This window comes from Anas acuta, chromosome 5 (genome assembly GCF_963932015.1).
Source record: "Anas acuta chromosome 5, bAnaAcu1.1, whole genome shotgun sequence".
Classification (NCBI taxonomy): Eukaryota; Metazoa; Chordata; class Aves; order Anseriformes; family Anatidae; genus Anas; species Anas acuta.
In genome coordinates this window covers 29649184-29665866 of record NC_088983.1, presented here as the reverse complement: position 1 = coordinate 29665866, position 16683 = coordinate 29649184, and the positions used below count along the sequence as shown (strand labels likewise).

The window sequence follows — 16683 nt, the reverse complement described above, 5'->3', positions numbered from 1 at the left end:
ACGCCCCCACAAATACACCGGGCACGGCCAGAAAGACCATCGTTAAACGTACAACAGAAATCCATATGTAATTTTTCAGCGTACTGTTACATCAGGCTTTTACCCCCCTGCTTCACAACCCACAAGGCTGGAGTCCATTGACGTTAGACATTAAATATAAAATACCAAGCTCCCAAAGCGCAGCCCCTGCTGCCCCCACGAGCTGCCTTGCAACCAGCCCTGTGCTACGCAAGTCCCTCAGGCAGCATTTAGTGCAAGGAGGAAGGGTTCTTGCTGGAGTGTCCAAGGAGCTGGGTAAGCTCCGGTCCTAGACGGTGTCCTCTGGAGTTGCAAAGTTAGGAATAACCCAGGAATCAGGCCATAATCAGCTGGGGAAAAAGGAAATACTACAGAAAAATACCACCTGAATTTACATAAAGCATTCTTGCACATTAATCTCCAGGGTTTGGTTATCTAAAGTGCACTTTTCAAGTCAGAAATTTGTACTGGGCAGTGCAGTGTTAAAGTACGTAAACCAAATCCAAATAAAGAAAGCACTGCTGTAGGCAAATTAAAAAAAAAATAAAAATCTTGTCTTATATAGAAAACCGTATACACTGAGCAACCAGTTGTGCCCAGCAGATCTCCAGGTTCTGTGAGCAGATGCTGTGGCTTCCCTGGTGCTTACAGTTTGAGCTGCTGCTGAAGGTCATGAATTGATCCTGCGCTGCTCTGCAGTTTCTCTTGCACTGATGGATCTTCTTCTAGTTTGACCATTTCAATCACTCCACTGGTTCCAAGAATACATGGAAGACTTAAAAATACTTCACTGTTTATATTGCAACATCCCTGAAACAGCATGCAAAGAACACTGTCATTTATTTCTGCTGATCTTTATCTGAAGCAAAGAACCACAAAGTAACTTGATAATGGTAATTAAGCAAGGATATTTCATCACATGGCATGATTTTATATAGCTCACGTTCCACTTTTTAGACCCTGTGCAATGCTTTACTGTACAGAAACTGTAAGATATTACAGCGTGAATTAAAAAAAATCATGAATCGTGCCACACTTGGAAGAGTTTCCCAATATAAATATATTAGACTTCTACGACACAGGCCAAGCTGATACTACAAGATACAATCTGAGGAATTTCTTTGGGAAAACAAAAATCTCTCCTGGGAATATTTTTTTGAGTATTGATCATGTATTCATTCTGTGAGAGACTTCACCAAAGTTACATCATTGTAGCTCAAGTTTACATGATTGATTTTGTTTCTTTTTAGGATCTGTACGTGAAATTTTACTTTCTGTAGTTAGTCTAACTACTAAGTTTAACTGTAGTTTAAGAGACTCCTCTACTTTTGCATTTAGTTCATAAAGAATTTAAAACTTCACTTGAAAACACAATGATGAAATGAGCTGTATATCTGTACTTGATTACAGTGAGCAGCCTTCTGTGCTCAACTTCCCTGCACTGAGAATGAACAACCCTTCCAAGTCCTGTAAATAGAAGTGACCAATAAATGCTTCTACCTCTTTTTTACTCATTTGAAATGACTTAGAGCTTTAATGAAGCCTCTTGGGTAAACTTCACACAAAGTCTAGTCTACAATTTTAAGTTAAATGTAGCTTAATAATCTCCTCAATGTAAAGAATCTAGGAGTAACAAGAACAGCTGTTTCAAAGCTGTTCAAATAAAATAACGTAAGAAAACGTACACTTTCATAAATGATACTGAACTCTTTTGGTCCCCACAAAAATCTACATTCAACACTGAGCACTTAAATCACGACACATTTCTCTTCGTTTGCCAAATCCAGCTGTTCCTGGGGAGCTGGTCAGCAACCCTGATCACATTTTCCATCTAAACATTTGTATTTTGAGGTAAAACAATCCACTTTTAATATTGGTTTCAGGTTAACACAAGAACTGGTTTATGCTTCACTTGGACTAGAACTGAAGGTGGTTGTTGGAAGAAATTCATGAAAACAGCGCTACTTCTGAACAGAGGCTATCCAGTATAAATAACATCATTACAGTGCCAACCAAAAGATATAAAACAACCCATTTACCTTTGCCAGGGTGGATACCGAATGAACCTTTCTTTTATTTTTCAGTATACTCTCAGTCAAATCAGCAACCGAGAGCCCAACAGACCAAGATCTCTGACCTTTTCCCTTTAGGATTTCCATAGCTCTATATAAACCACAAAAAGGGGAGAAAACAATGTTTAGATTTTCATTATTTAAATTATTACTTTTTTTGGTTTATATGTAAAACCCTACAGACATATAAGCATTTCATAAATACATGACTCTTTTATTTGGGAAACAACAGAAGAGAATAACAACATTCTTTCAAGAAATTTTTAATAAATATTTCACCCACAGTAGTAAAAATTCTGTCAAGGAGTGGATAAATAAATCAAGTAAATTGATCGAAATTTCTACTTCACTTTGAAGTAAACTGCTTCTGCACAAACTCTGAGAAAAGTACGCCAGAAAGCTTGCCTCCCCCCCCTTTTTTTTTTAAATGGACATAATTGAACTGGCAGCTCAGATGTTCTCATGTATATCCTGCAAATCTCGTTGCATCTGTGATGTTATCTAATGACAAGACATTATTAAAAACATCAGAAAATCAGCAGGTATATGCACTTACAGAAAAATGAGTGACACACAGACCTACATGTTCATAGATACTCAGTGTGTGAACATTTTAGAGCAAACTTCCTCCTCTTCACAAAGAACTGAAGAAAAACAAAACCCCTGCAAATCTGAAGTGTTTAAACATGATGGAAAAACCCAAAGATTATAATGGCATTACCTGTTAGCCACCTGTTCCTTTGAATTCTGAGCAACCATTGTTTCAGTTTGATTTGCATGTGACTTACAACTGGTCCATGAGAGTACTAGATAGAAACAAACATAGTGTTTAAATCTACATCTTAACAGTGACTAAAATATGGATTAGATAGGGTGGGAAAATAAAATTTAAAAAAAAAAAGGCAAGGTTCCTTCCCCCATAACAAGACAAATGTAGTTGATGACCTGCTAAGGGTTTCTATACAGATGAAATAAAACTCTGAAGTATCACTTGACCAGAGACACTTGCTTAAAAATGAATTAATAGGCAAGAATTTTTACATTAGCAGTAGCCTGCCATACATTATACCACACTTCCTTCCTCTTTCAATATATCTAATCTACATCGTTACACTAATTAAAAAGCATTCAAGGTTGTATTTTTTTTTTTTTCAACTGTGACTAACGTAAAATAGTTTTACAACCACCCCAGGTCTACAGACTTGGTCACAGACCAGAATATTATTCTTTGGAACTACATTATGAAAATTTTACTACCCTGCTCATGACTACCTTCAATACTTTTCTCAGTTAGTTACGTACTGCCAGAACATTAAATACTCATAGTCATGACACAGTATCACTTTACCTTTGTCTTCCCCTTGTTCACCAACAATCCAAGCATCTTTTCCCAGTGCCTGTACTTGCAAAAGGTTTGCAAGTGTATACTGAAATCTCTCCGTATCCAGATTGCCACCTACTCCAATAACTCTGCTTTTGGGAAACGCACTCAGCTTCCATGACACATACGTCATTACTTCAACTAGGCGTGAAAGAAAAATATGCTGACAATAAAGGATCAATCAAAACTCAGCCCAATGGCAAACTATTAATCAGCTGCAAAACTCAGGACGGACTTGTTTTCTTTAGAAAAGGCAAAAGCATGCATGAACACTTCAGTAGTTCTGTTCAACCAAAACACCAGGTCAGACGGGGAGGAGGCAAAGAAGATTCACAGACCAAGTGAAGTTTTAAGAGAAATCAAGGGAAACTTCAAAATGAGTCACTATGCTTCCCTATACCAAAGCCCTCATGTGCTTCAAAGTTTAGTGCAGCCAGAGTTTCTTCCCCCAGATAAGGCAGGAAATTTTTCTGCATTTCCACAGCTCTAAATGACAGGAAGGCCAAGAAGCACTTGAAAAATAGAAAAGGGCTGGCAGTGTCTTCAGCCTGTTTACAGGACAGATGAGGTCACACATACTTCTCGCCCTTTAAGTTATGTTTTCGTTTTTCTTGTTTCACAATATTCCTGACCCAACAGATTTAGATTTTCCACAAAAATACAGCTGCAATGTTTACTAATGACACTACATTAAATATATTAGTAGTCTGCGAGTCTGATCACATGGCACATGACACACACATCTATGCTTACTGCACAGGAGAAACACACACATGAAACAGCTGACAAGACAGCAGCTAATGGATGCTAATCTTGTAGGTACAGAGACATTTAAGCTACATACAGAAATATGCAGAAATACATACCTTTTAAACAAAACAAAGTACACTATTTTCTTTTATCTTGGTAACAGTTAAGAAAAACCCCCTCAAAGACAGTGTCCTGCTCAATGCTGAAAAGGAAAATATCTTTCAGAGTAGCAAGAACTTCTGACTAAGTGGGTGCAATCTGAAGTAATATACTTTTAAAACAGCCCAAACAGAAAGCCATTGCAGAGATGGAACATTAGGTGAAGTACCAACGCACCTGGATGGGAAGCAACAAGCAGAACAGAGTTCTGACTGTAGTGTGATACTGCTGGGATAATTCCTCTGAACAAGTCCACGTTGCTTTGTATGACATCGAGGTAAGTCTGAGCACTGCCCAGAGAGTTAACTGTCAGCACCACTACTTTGGAATCAGCTGAAGCAGAAAAATCTGGAAATATAAAATGTGTTTTAAACATTTATGTTACTTTATCAAGTTTCAGATGCAAACCAAAATGCTATCCTAAATGCTTAACTGCAGCATGCAGCTAAAATTAGGGATTCTTCCCCTTGTGTCTCACCCCCACCACCCCAGTCTGGAACGTGTGGCACTTCCACAGCACTTGTAAAACACAGCTCTCCCACAGAACCACTCTTCCCATTTCATAGCGGGCAACACAGAAGAGAGACTGAAGTGTGCCCAAGGCTACAAAGCACAAATCGGACACACATATACAGTTTTGACATATAAGCTTTTTTTCTTGGCAATGGAAAAAAAATGATTCATGAAAAGGTTGCTTTGTTTTTCTTCTGACTTGTAAAAGAAGGGCAGAGACTTTATTCCTTTATCCTTTATTTGTTCTTTTAGCTCAATTAAGGATGTGTAGACAGCTATAAGAGTTCCAAAAGCCTACTTATGTTAGCTTTCTAATACTGCCTCTGAAACCGGCTGTAGCCAAAGCGAAGGCCTACTGTATCTACAAAGTGTAAGCTTACTAAACAACGTAATACCAGCCTGCCCCAAACCTAGACATAAGCACACTAACAGGTTACAGTACAGAAGCATTTAGTAACACTGTGACACTACTAAATAGCATCACCAGCAACAACATACAAGCTTCCACTCTCACAGAGAAACATAAATATGTAACAGGTGCACAAAAGACAAACAGAGATTTGTGGTACAGTTCAACAAGCTGAGTTCAGGAAAAAAAATGTGCTAGCAGAAAAATCTGCAAGGTAAGATCACAGGATGTAGCACAGGCAATGTCAGGTGGAAACAGAATAATCAAGTAAGATGCTTGGTGTAACCAGAATACATCCCTGTCCCCACTCTAAGATAAATCACATCAGAAGCCTCATGTGAAAGTCTCCTGCCCAATTTTGTCTTGTGGAGGGTCCAAGGAACATAAAAACACCACAGGTAAGCAAGGAAAAATAAAGATGAAAGATGTTCAGTGCCAACTTCTACCGTGGAAGGGGTATCGAGCTACATCACCTCAAGCTCTGCCACTAAAGCCATTCCAGCAATGAGACCGAGTACCTTTGCTTATCTCCACATTTGGCAGAGCAAAGATCTCCAAGTCCATGGTTCCTCCTTTTGCTGCACCTTCAGAAAGATCCAGAAGAACCACCTTGTCTGCAACACCCTAAATGAATAACGCAGTTCAACAATAAAACACAACTGGTTCTTGCCAGCGGTGGGAATAAAAACAGCTTTCTCCAATTCAAAACAGTATTTGTTGTACTGTGTATAAAATCAGCATTATGGGGAGAACTCACCAAAATGACTGACAAATCACAAGAAAAAGAGAATTAGTTAATGAGCTGAATTGGAAAATAAGGCATTATGAAACAAATTCACAAAAAAATCTCTAGAAAGTAATAAACATCATCTCTGAGCATATAGCTGCAACACAGTGCAGACCATCTATAAACCCCCTTTCCAGGTGACTAGGAGATGCCAATTCTAACAGGCCACAGCTTAGGCAACAACCTGTTAACAAAGGATTTTCCAAGTACATGAATTCCTAATTCAACCCTTTGTATTTACAAAAGCTGACTGAGAAAACAGCAGAAACTAATGCTTCTGTGCATCCATAAATTAACTGAAGGGAAGAGGCCAATGACATAAGCAGTGACACAACTATTGAAAATGCTGAGCTAGTTCTGTGTCAGACACTAAGAACTAGGTTGGAAGCCTCTATATTAATAAGGTCTGTAGCTATTTATATTAATTACATACCTTTGCTGCAACCGCTAACACACAGGCGATGCCAAGATCTCCAGCTCCAACCACAGTAATTTTGTTGAAATGCCCTCCATTTTTGTCCCCACCAGTTTTACTCTTTGATTTCGTGTCAGTTTCTCCTACAATTAAAAGGAAAACACAAACTGATGAGCTAGTCCATACTGCATCGATACAAGTATCGATGCTTTGTAAAGCATCACGGCTACAGTTAAACCAACTTATGTAAGCTTCTTCAAAATAGTGGTCAGTCTGACCATGGAAAATTCATCCTAACTCCAAAGGTATAACACACACACACTCCTCTCTCAATAGGAATGTTTTCTCACTAAATGGAACGTATGAGCATAACCATAAGCAGCAGCTAGACACCAAGACCATAGAAACAATACTCCCTTTGCTACTGCTACAGGCATGAATATATACCAGGATCAGAAAATCTTGTAAAAGAGTTAAAATTTTGAAAAGACATTCAAAATCAAGTTTGATTAAAATACAATCACCTGAGGTCATTGAGCCAATGGTACTGGTAATGCAACAATTCCCATTCTGAGTATAACACACAGAGATTTGTAGCAAAAACATTAAGATTGATCAATTGATTTGAAATATGTATTGCATACACACATGTGCTCACAAACGTGTCTGTGTACACAATTACCAGACAAAACAGTAGAAAAGGGTTCAAAGGGAAGGATTTGCACTATTTGCAACAGATGATCATCTGTGATTTCATTAAAAGAAAAGAATGGCTTGAAGGGTATGTGTCAAGATGAAGAACAGCACAGGAGCCATAGAATACCCAGATAAGTAAATCATGAGAATTATGAAATTCAGGAATTTTGCCCAAGTCTTACAATAGGTGAGATACAACAGTGAGGCAAAAGATGCTGAAGAGCATCCACTCCTGAAGGGTGTAAAAGGAAAGACCAAAATCAGCTTGCCACCACTGAACGAGAAGAACCCAAGAAACACAATGCAGCCTCAACACCAGCACTCCTTGTCCTCAGTGCTGCACCCCAAGTCTCAGGGCTTGTGACTGCCAATGTGAGAGCGTGAGCACTTGAGATCTGAGGGAATGAATGACTGTGATGGGGTAAAATCAACTTGTTTATTCTAAAATCATATTTTCACAAGATTTCACAATGAATTTTCTTGCAGTAATTTCCTACAAACAAGTAGTGCTAAGTCTGCAGCACTTGTCTGCAGTGGGCTTAAATGCAAATAACCAAAACGAACTGCGTATTCAAGTAAAGAGAGTCTGAGCTCTCTATTCCAAGAAGTGCTTAAGAGAAAACACCAATAACTGTGGACATGCAAGCACCAAAAATTCAGACATTAGCGTTACGCAGGCATCTTTGTGTTATTAAGTAATAACAATAAATTAATAAGTACAATAATTAATAAGTACAATGTGTTAGAACATTACCAGTATATTAAAATATCCACACCTTCAGTAATCTTTGCAATGTAGGAGAGAAGTTCTGATTGCCTGGCTGCATCAGAAGACGACAATGAATACAGAGGGAGCTCTTCCTCAAATTTTGCAATCATTTCCTTGATTAATCCAACAATAGTTGATTTAGGCTGAAATACAGGAAGATGACAAAACAGTTGACTAGCTTTATCACATACCAGTATCAGCTGTAAACTGGAGCACTTTCATAAAGTGCCATAGCTATACAAAACCTGGTAAAATTATAAATATTGACACCTTTAACATGGAAAGATTTAAGGTAAAGAAAAGCATCACTTTTTAAGAAGATACTTTTCAAACAGGAGGACAACTTAAAAGGAATGTAACAAAAAGGAATTACAGAATTTAAATGACCAGTGCAACTAGTTTTTGAAAGCATCCACGGACATATGAAAGCCTTTGATCTAACTACGTCAAATAATATAAACAGGGCAAATCTTAGCTAGAGGAAAGACAGCTTCCTTCTTAGATGAGCTTAACTGAGCAGAGCTTTGGTGATTCAGTTCTTCTTTAGGCAAGAAGACAGTAGATGTTTGAGCAATAGAAACAATTCCCATGGGAATTTCTCTATTAATCATGGAAAATATATCCTATCCTTTTTTAAAAACTAGTGTTCATTAAATCACTTTCACTGGCCTGACATAGTTACATTTCAGGAAGTTATTTAATGGTGCATAAAGTTATTTAGCAACAGCACTGGCTTTTGAATCTCTGTTCTAATGATTCGCATAGTTCTATTGAAAAAAGACATCCCCAAAAAATCAGAACTTCCACTGAAGCTTCCAGGGATACTCAGTTTGTCTACTATTATTATTCATTATTCACTGAAACAAAGGGGAAAACATCAAAATGTCCACACAGGCCTTACAATACTTTATAACAAACTCAATCCCATTTTTATTCAGCCTAAAATAATTGTCTTTAGAATCAACTGCATTTTTCCTTATGATCACCTCATACTGGCTGAAAGCTGTAATTTCAAGAGGTACTAACATTCTGCTTCTCTTTGCATAATCATTACACATTTAACAAACAACACAGAAAACAAAAAGCCCCAAACCCTATCCACCCCTCTCCATACATGTATAACATCAGACATCATTCCCGGACACCTCCTTCCCCTGCTGCCCCTCTTACATGGCTCCAATTTTGCAGGTAGGGCAAATAAATCCTGCCATGAGCATCAACATGCTTTCCCACTGAAATGCCCATGTTCGCAGTCGGCTTCAAGAAGCAAATGGGGGGAGCAAAGGGATGAGAATCCAAAATCCACAGACGAATAGGTATGTTATAGGAATTACCTGTTCAACACAAACAAAATCATTACCAACCTCTGCACTGAGAAGAAACAAAAAACAGGTGTGCATGCACATGATTCACATTTCATAATAACAAAGAAAAAAAAGCCAGACAGATCACTTTCTAGTTTTGCACTCAAAAGCATTTATGTTACTTAGGCCACTTTACAAAAGCAGACTTGTCTGGATCAACTTGACATGCCGTTGATTGAGTCTTGATTAATGTAAGTTTTTTTTTCTCCTTGTTGTTTTTTTCCCCTTAGGTACTCTCTGTCAACCAACGTGTCCAGTTTTCTAGGCAAATAAATTTGTCACACTATATGATTTATTTATTTATTTAATTGACTTATCTTATAATGCCTTATTTCAACATCTGTGTGTGCATGAAGATACTTGTTTATGGAGCAGAAGCAGCTTCTGCCAATTTAGGCAAAATCCTTTATAGCCACCTTTAATGAAGCTACAGTTCGGAAACCAACACCAGCAATACCAGGATCCCAAAGGCACTACACAGACTTGTATTCATTCACATTCTTGGGTATTTGATCCTATAGCGTGTGTACATTAGCCCTGAGCATACCCAAAATGAGAAAGGGTACCTCATCTCGCATATGCATTCTAACACAGCTTAATCTGATAATTTAGAGGCATGGTTTTCATGTTTGATTTTAACATTCCACTTCATTTACAACACATTCAGGAGCAAACTTAACTCATTTTGGCTGCTGGAAATGAGTAGCAGCACTCTTGCTTTTTCCCCACTTCTCCCATCTGGCTGCCAGAAAAGCCATCTCTACTACTTCAGCCACACGTTTTTCTAAGATTCTCCATGACCAATCAGTATGGTATGTTGTTGGGAGGCGGTACCCAGCACATTCTATAATTAGATTCATAACTAGTAAAGAAATTACATTCAATTACCCTTACCATATTTCACTGGAACTGTACCACTGAAATTCAGGAGGTCTTTCTGGGATCCATCTTTGAAGGCTGAAATTAAAAATCAAAATGATTATGACAATCCTGTCTACAACTACAAATATACACTGCTATTTTTTCTTTAGAAATCAAATACGTTGCTCTAGTCACCAATGTTACAAAAGTGTCATCCGTCATGTCCATCTGTCCATCATCTCCCTCCTTCCCCCGCCTCATCCTCCTTTGTGGTAATTCCTTAATGGAATCTTAATGAAGATTGGGCTGGTAAAACTAAGGATATCACTAGTCCAAAAATCTGGTGTGATAAGAACATTCAGTCTTTCCGAAGGAACCTAGATACTAGACTTGACAAGCTAAAGACATAAAACTTCCTTAAATAGAATCATGGGATATGGGAAAATGCTGTTACACATGAAGAAATTTTAAAAAATCAATCTTCTACAGTTATTGACACATTAAACTTATTTTTTTTATACATCTGCTTTCTTCAAAAATAGTCACATAGCAAGAGAAATTTTGCTGCAAGTCAGAATAAAGGTAGGAATGCACCTGGAAGATATTCACATTATACACCATCTGAATTGATGGCAAGTAAGAATCATTCAAAGTAACTGTATCACTTCTTACTGTATGTGTTCATGGAGAATGTGAAGTTAGGGTAGGTCTTGTTAACAGACTTCAGTTCTTCTATGGTCAGGTCCCTGAACTTATACTGAAAAGCAGAGAGAGACAGAAAAAAAAAAAAACAGAAAAAAGTTTCCTTTCAAAGGCCATTTCTTTCATTACCAGAGACAGGGAGACGGAACCAAGAGAAATTAGAAACAAAAGAAGGGGCAGATAACAATTACTTGTAGCATTATCAATAGCTTTGGCATGAGATAAATGTGTTAAACAGCTGATACCAAAAAAAGCTTTGAAAGAATCACGGGTCTGCTGTTGCAACACGAGAGCTCAGTTTCTGACCTCATTCTGCACATACCATTCCTCCTCCTCCTTGTCTGTGTGAGCACACAGCCGCTACAGGGGGCTGAGCCAGCTCTGAGCGCCCTACAATGCTCGCTGTGCTGCGATACTTGCCACAAAGCAGCACCTAAAACCCACCTGCTCCTCAGCAAGACCCCCCCGCCAGAACCATAGCTAGAGCTGCTTACACAGCACCATTATTTTCCCCCTTGCATGCGAAAACACAAAGCTGCGGACAAGAAATGCCCTTTAGTCAGCTTCTTGGTGTTCGGTCTGAGAGGATGCCGCAAAGTCAAGCGCATAAAACTCAAAGGTGCACAGGCGAGGAGCAGCCACGCAGCCCACATGTAACACGTTCTCCTCAGTGTTGACACACCTGGCTGTGAACCAAAGCCATCCCTCCCCAGCTGACCCCATATTCATAAAACAAAAGATATATTCCTATTAAATACGTTGTTTTCCTATTAAATAGGTTGTAAAGTCCTTCTGAGGTGTATCAGATATGGAATGTCTCAAGTTGCGAGCCTGACGTTTAAGTATGCATAGCTCAGTTTCTCTTACGAAAATTAAAAAGTTTTTACCTCAGGGGGATGCTACGAAAACAAATCCCTGCCTGAAGAGCCCCTAGATGGCAGGCAGAGGCTATCAAACAAGCCCCCCGGACACTGAAAGCCCTTCCCGAAGTCCCACTGCGCGCCTCCACACTTCGTCCCCAGCCCCACCAACACCCGAGCCACCTGCAGCACAGCCTTAGGGCGGCCCGGTAAACCGACCCCGCTCCCCCGGCAGCGACCCCAGGGCTGCGGGGCCGGCCGAGCCCCGCCACCCCAGCCCCCTGCCACGCTGCCCTGCGGCCCCCCGCACCCTGCCCAGCTGCTTCCTCAGCTCCTCCGCCGCGAACGCCATGGCGCCGGCTGCCGCCTCCCAGCCGCCTCAGCGCCGCCCGGCCCGGCCCGGCCCGGCCCCGCGTGAGGGCAGGCGGCGGCCTCGCCTCAGGGCCGCTGAGGGGCGCCGCTGACTTCTGGAAGCTGACGTGTGGCAAGTCCCCGTGAGTCACCGCTGCTCAGGTACATACTTAGCTCCGGACTGCCTGCCTGCATGCATATCTCTCGCTCTAAATATTTCTGAAGCGTTACTGCCGCAGCACCCACCCAGTTGCTCCCAGTTGCAGACCAGTCAGCGAGGGACGGGGTGTCCAGACCCCACTGGCAGAGAAGCTCCCCCTCGGGCAGGCGATGAGTTATTTCTGCATTAATACAGGTGTAAGGGGGCATAGGACACCACCTCGCGGCAGCCGAGTGTTGGTGTTAGGGCAATTTTCGCCTTCCCAGACTGATTTTTTTTTTTTTTTTTTTTTTTTTTTTTTTTTTTACTTTTCCCAGACAAATTGCTGGTTTTCCGTGTGGTAAGTAAGGGAAGTTTTGTGCTTATTAAGGGTATCTTAGCATGTCTGAGTTATCCAGCTGCACCTCAAGGACGCCACCTGTGCTCCTCAGGGATGCTCCAAGTTCCCAGGGCAGCAGACATCATCTTCTGTCTGTTTTTTTAAGCATATTTCTTTCTCTGTCAATATTTTTCCCATTACAACTGGGCTGCCTTTTTGGCTGCTCCCATCAGTAAAACACTGAGACACGTGGCAAGTCATACCCGTAGGTAGGATGTCCAACTCTTTGAAGAGGAGTTATGGGGAGTTATTATGCCTTTCCTCCTTCCTGGCAGCCTCACTTCGGTCAGTCCTGCCCTTTCCCAAAGCTTGTATTTGTGCAGAAGTTGCCAACCTGCAGGAGAGCAACCGAAGGGCAAAATGCACAAAATGGCAGCAGCAAGCAAGTCCCCAGGCCCTACAAAAATGCTATGGTAAAGAGCCTCTCTACAAAGTCAGAGGTATCCTTGGCCACTTGGGTTTTGTGGCAGGACGAATTGTGACCTGAGAACTCTGGACTGGGACGTATACAACAGTTACCTTTACTACAGCCTCACAGACTTGAAGCCTGTGTACTTTTTTGAAGGGTGGAATATGGTGAATCCCAAGATGAGCTGTTACAGAATGACCCGCATGAACATTCTCCTAAACACTTTTAAGACATCTTGAAAATCACTTTCATTCACAAAGATGCTAGCAGAGGCTAATGGTTTAGAATAAGATACTTTCAAATTTTTTGTCTCAAAATGTCTCAAAAATTTAATTTTTTTAATGTCTCTATATTTCACAGTAAAGACAACTAGGCAAATCTGAAAGATATGTAGTATTAGACACTTGGTGACAGAATCTTGGTTAGACACTTGGTAACACTTTGTGCAATATAGCTAAAATAATGGTAGAAACTGGAACAGTAACAATATACCATTGGTAGTGACACACCACTGTCATCGCAAGGCTGAGTAGTACACCATCATTGTGAGGCTTACAGGTCATCCCTGACTAAGCATGCACCCAAACTACAGGGCCAGATTTCTTGATATTCACTGTCTGAACTCTTCTTTAAATTCAGAACAGTGCCTGTGCCTTCTGACTCAAAATCTGCTCTACACATAATATGCAAGGAGTAACTCCATATTGAATTACGTATCCTACTGCCAGCTAATCTTGCAGTGATTAAATATCTTCCTAGCAAGCTGGTGTTCTACCCACACAGATAATGGCCTTGCTACCCCACACACCACCCTCCAGCAGTTCCTCCCCCACATCATCTCACAGGTTGCCATTTCCAAAAGCGCTTCTTGACATACAGAGCAGAAGCTCCCAGAGAGGCAGCTTAAGAAAATTACTTCTCCAAAAGATGGCAGTCTTATTATAAGCCCAACCTGATCTGATGAAAATTATAGTTTTAATTTAAATCAGTAGTTATACCAGGTTGCACAGGTTAAAGACTTGATTTCTACCTTTTCATTACTGAAATTCCCTTCTGTATTTCAGCTTTGGAAGCTAGCTCCTGACTTCCCAAACCCAGCACCTCCCACTGTATTAAGCAAAAAGAAAGCTAGCAGTATAATTGCCATTCCTAGAGATGTTTTCTGCAGGTTATTGGCTTCATTGCTCTATGCGTACACACTCACTGCAGTATGACACAGGCCAGAAGTGCTGGGGATAGTGAGGTTCAATTTGGACAGCTGGAGAGCTACTGATAGCTCCAAGAGCAACAGGGTTGTTCTGGTAAATGCAGTTATGAAGATAAACACACCTTGCCTTAGCCCCATCTTGAAGCCATATGTGGGTGGTTTCAAGACAGTAAAATGGTATCTGCCTGCCCAGCAGCTCATATGCAAGTCTCCACCACAGTGCTCTTACATTATCCAGCACTGTCTCTGCTCTAGAAAAGCTTTCACATACATATTTACTTTAAACACAAATCATCTGGTAAAGCCAGCGGGACTGGTAATACTGTGTTCTTCTAAGTATGCCCATAGCATTTTGCATATATTACTACCAATTGAGCTTCAGCAACTTCCTTAAACTGGTATCTATTGAGCAGGCAACCAATATATCAAACTCTTAATAAATTAAGAGCTCCTATCTCCATAAAAGCTTGCCTTGTGTGATCAAAAACAGCATTTTGTCAGCACTAAGTGTATAATACTGAGATATTTGCTTTGAGACTTGATAGAAGACATGGCCAGTTAGACAGAAAATAAGCTGTGGTTTCACAGGTGCTGAGGGAGAGAGCAAAATAAAATGAGAGGCTCCTGGAACATGGAGCTAGTTGTACTGCACATGGCCTGTGAATTTTATTCAGTTTTATATAAGAGGAAAAATGCATCATCTTCTGTGTCCTAAAATGTCATACTTCAGACACTGGCCTTAATCTTCTGGTTAACCTTGGGCATTCTCTATTTCTGTGCCACCTTTGAGCAAAGCCAAAGGAAAAGGTTGTCAGGAACCTTTCTCCAGTAGAGAAAACCATGCTATAACAAGCTGTCCAAATTAAGAGTAATGGAACAGAAATTAAAAAGTTACAGAAGCTACATGCCATGTGCAATATTTTCCACTTCTCAAGTATACTTCTGTGATCATCCCAGATACTGAAGGTCTGGGAATAAATGAAGACTAAGTACACTGCAAGTGGCAGGGGAACAGCTTCCTGACAAAACCCATCAAACTGGCTTTAGCTCTGGACATATCACAGGTAAAATCATCATTTATCTCACTGTTCACCTTTGTTCTGGACAACCATGTGATCTAAGCACAATCCATACTATGACTAGCTCATTTTATCACTGTTCCATTATCTATCAGTTTAAAAGCACAATCCAGCCAAGACTGCATTTTAACCAGCAGTTTCACACAACTTCAGACTTCTTTGCCAACTGCACGAGGCATCAATCAATCTTCCACAAAACGGTTCATTTTTCCTGCATGCTGCCTTTGCTGCCTTCCCTTTGTACACACAGCACAGAAGCAGAAGTGATATGAATAAGGGGTTTGCTGGTTTGCACACTGTGGCTGGGGGAAGAGGGCTGTTAGTGAGTGTGTCGCTCTGCCTGAACTCGTCGCTCTGCCTGAACTCTGAAGATTCACCTTGCATGACCAGGCTGTCTATACATCAGTGACAGTCATATTTTACACCCCCATAGAGGTCTCAGGAACAAAATTCCTGCACACTCCATAAAAATAAAGACCTGGATAGAGCAGTTTGCCTCCTGTTAATGTCTCTCCTGTACAAAAAGCAATTATAAGCAGAGTCCTTTATCAGTTTCAGGGCAGCAGGTCAACCAATAGGTGTACTGCTCTAACATATACACCACTTTGTCAGAACAAGAACTGAATATGCTGAGACCAAAAAAGAAGCTGGCAGGGAGAATTATTGTGACATGGAGTTGACAAACTCAGAGCAACCATTATAAATCCTTTGTTGCATCCTTCAAGGAAGCTAGTTACCTTTCCATAAATAAGTCCACAAAAGAGGTTAAAATGTTGAGGAGTATAGCCGAGGCACTGAAAAACATCCTCTTATGCTCAGCATGATTACATATACACTCTTATTCTGAGTGTATTATAAAACCTGCAACACTGTCCTCATTAAGTATTTTTCAAGTCAGAAGCAAGCCCATGCCTTTACTAAGGAAAAAGGAACAAAACCAAAGCTCTTAATTCTCTTTAAGTTGTCAGTTGCTGCATTCACGCATGGTATGATAGGGGATGACATCAGATGAGCCTTTTCTCAAACTTAGTAACACAGAGAAGGTGGGCAGATGTTACATCCAAGGTAAAAAACAAACAAACAAACAAAAAAAACAATAAATTTGTCGATGTGGGGAAAAGGATATAGGTAAAAACAAAGACTCACAAAAAACTTGCATTTGAATAGAGAAAATCCCCAAAGGAAATTAGGCATCAGCTGGTTTGGGAAAAGCACTCATTAACTGCAAGCAGAGAGATTAGAACTAAATTAGGGATGTGTATTACTACCTCAGGAACCTTTTCTGTTTTCAGTTTAATCCCACAAAGTACGTTAACCATGGTATGTCAGAATTTTTTTGGAT

At 40.3% G+C, this 16683-nt stretch overlaps 1 protein-coding gene across 4 annotated transcripts; it reads right to left on the bottom strand.

The window, feature by feature from the left end:
• Positions 1-42: 42 nt before the first annotated feature.
• Positions 43-12995, bottom strand: UEVLD (UEV and lactate/malate dehyrogenase domains). Of its 4 annotated transcripts, none has more exons than XM_068683533.1 (12): positions 12850-12995; positions 10867-10951; positions 10228-10290; positions 9140-9303; positions 7977-8112; positions 6523-6647; positions 5821-5926; positions 4558-4728; positions 3439-3612; positions 2812-2896; positions 2058-2181; positions 43-828 (listed from the first exon to the last, which is right to left on the bottom strand). In XM_068683533.1, the coding sequence occupies exons 2-12, from the start codon at positions 10877-10879 to the stop codon at positions 664-666; spliced, it is 1326 nt and encodes a 441-aa protein (XP_068539634.1). In that variant the 5' UTR covers positions 10880-10951; positions 12850-12995; the 3' UTR covers positions 43-663. The 4 variants fall into 4 exon arrangements, with proteins under 4 accessions (XP_068539634.1, XP_068539633.1, XP_068539631.1 ...); XM_068683532.1 differs by lacking the exon at positions 12850-12995 and adding an exon at positions 12278-12396; XM_068683530.1 differs by lacking the exon at positions 12850-12995 and adding an exon at positions 12354-12378.
• Between the last annotated feature and the right edge of the window lie 3688 nt (positions 12996-16683).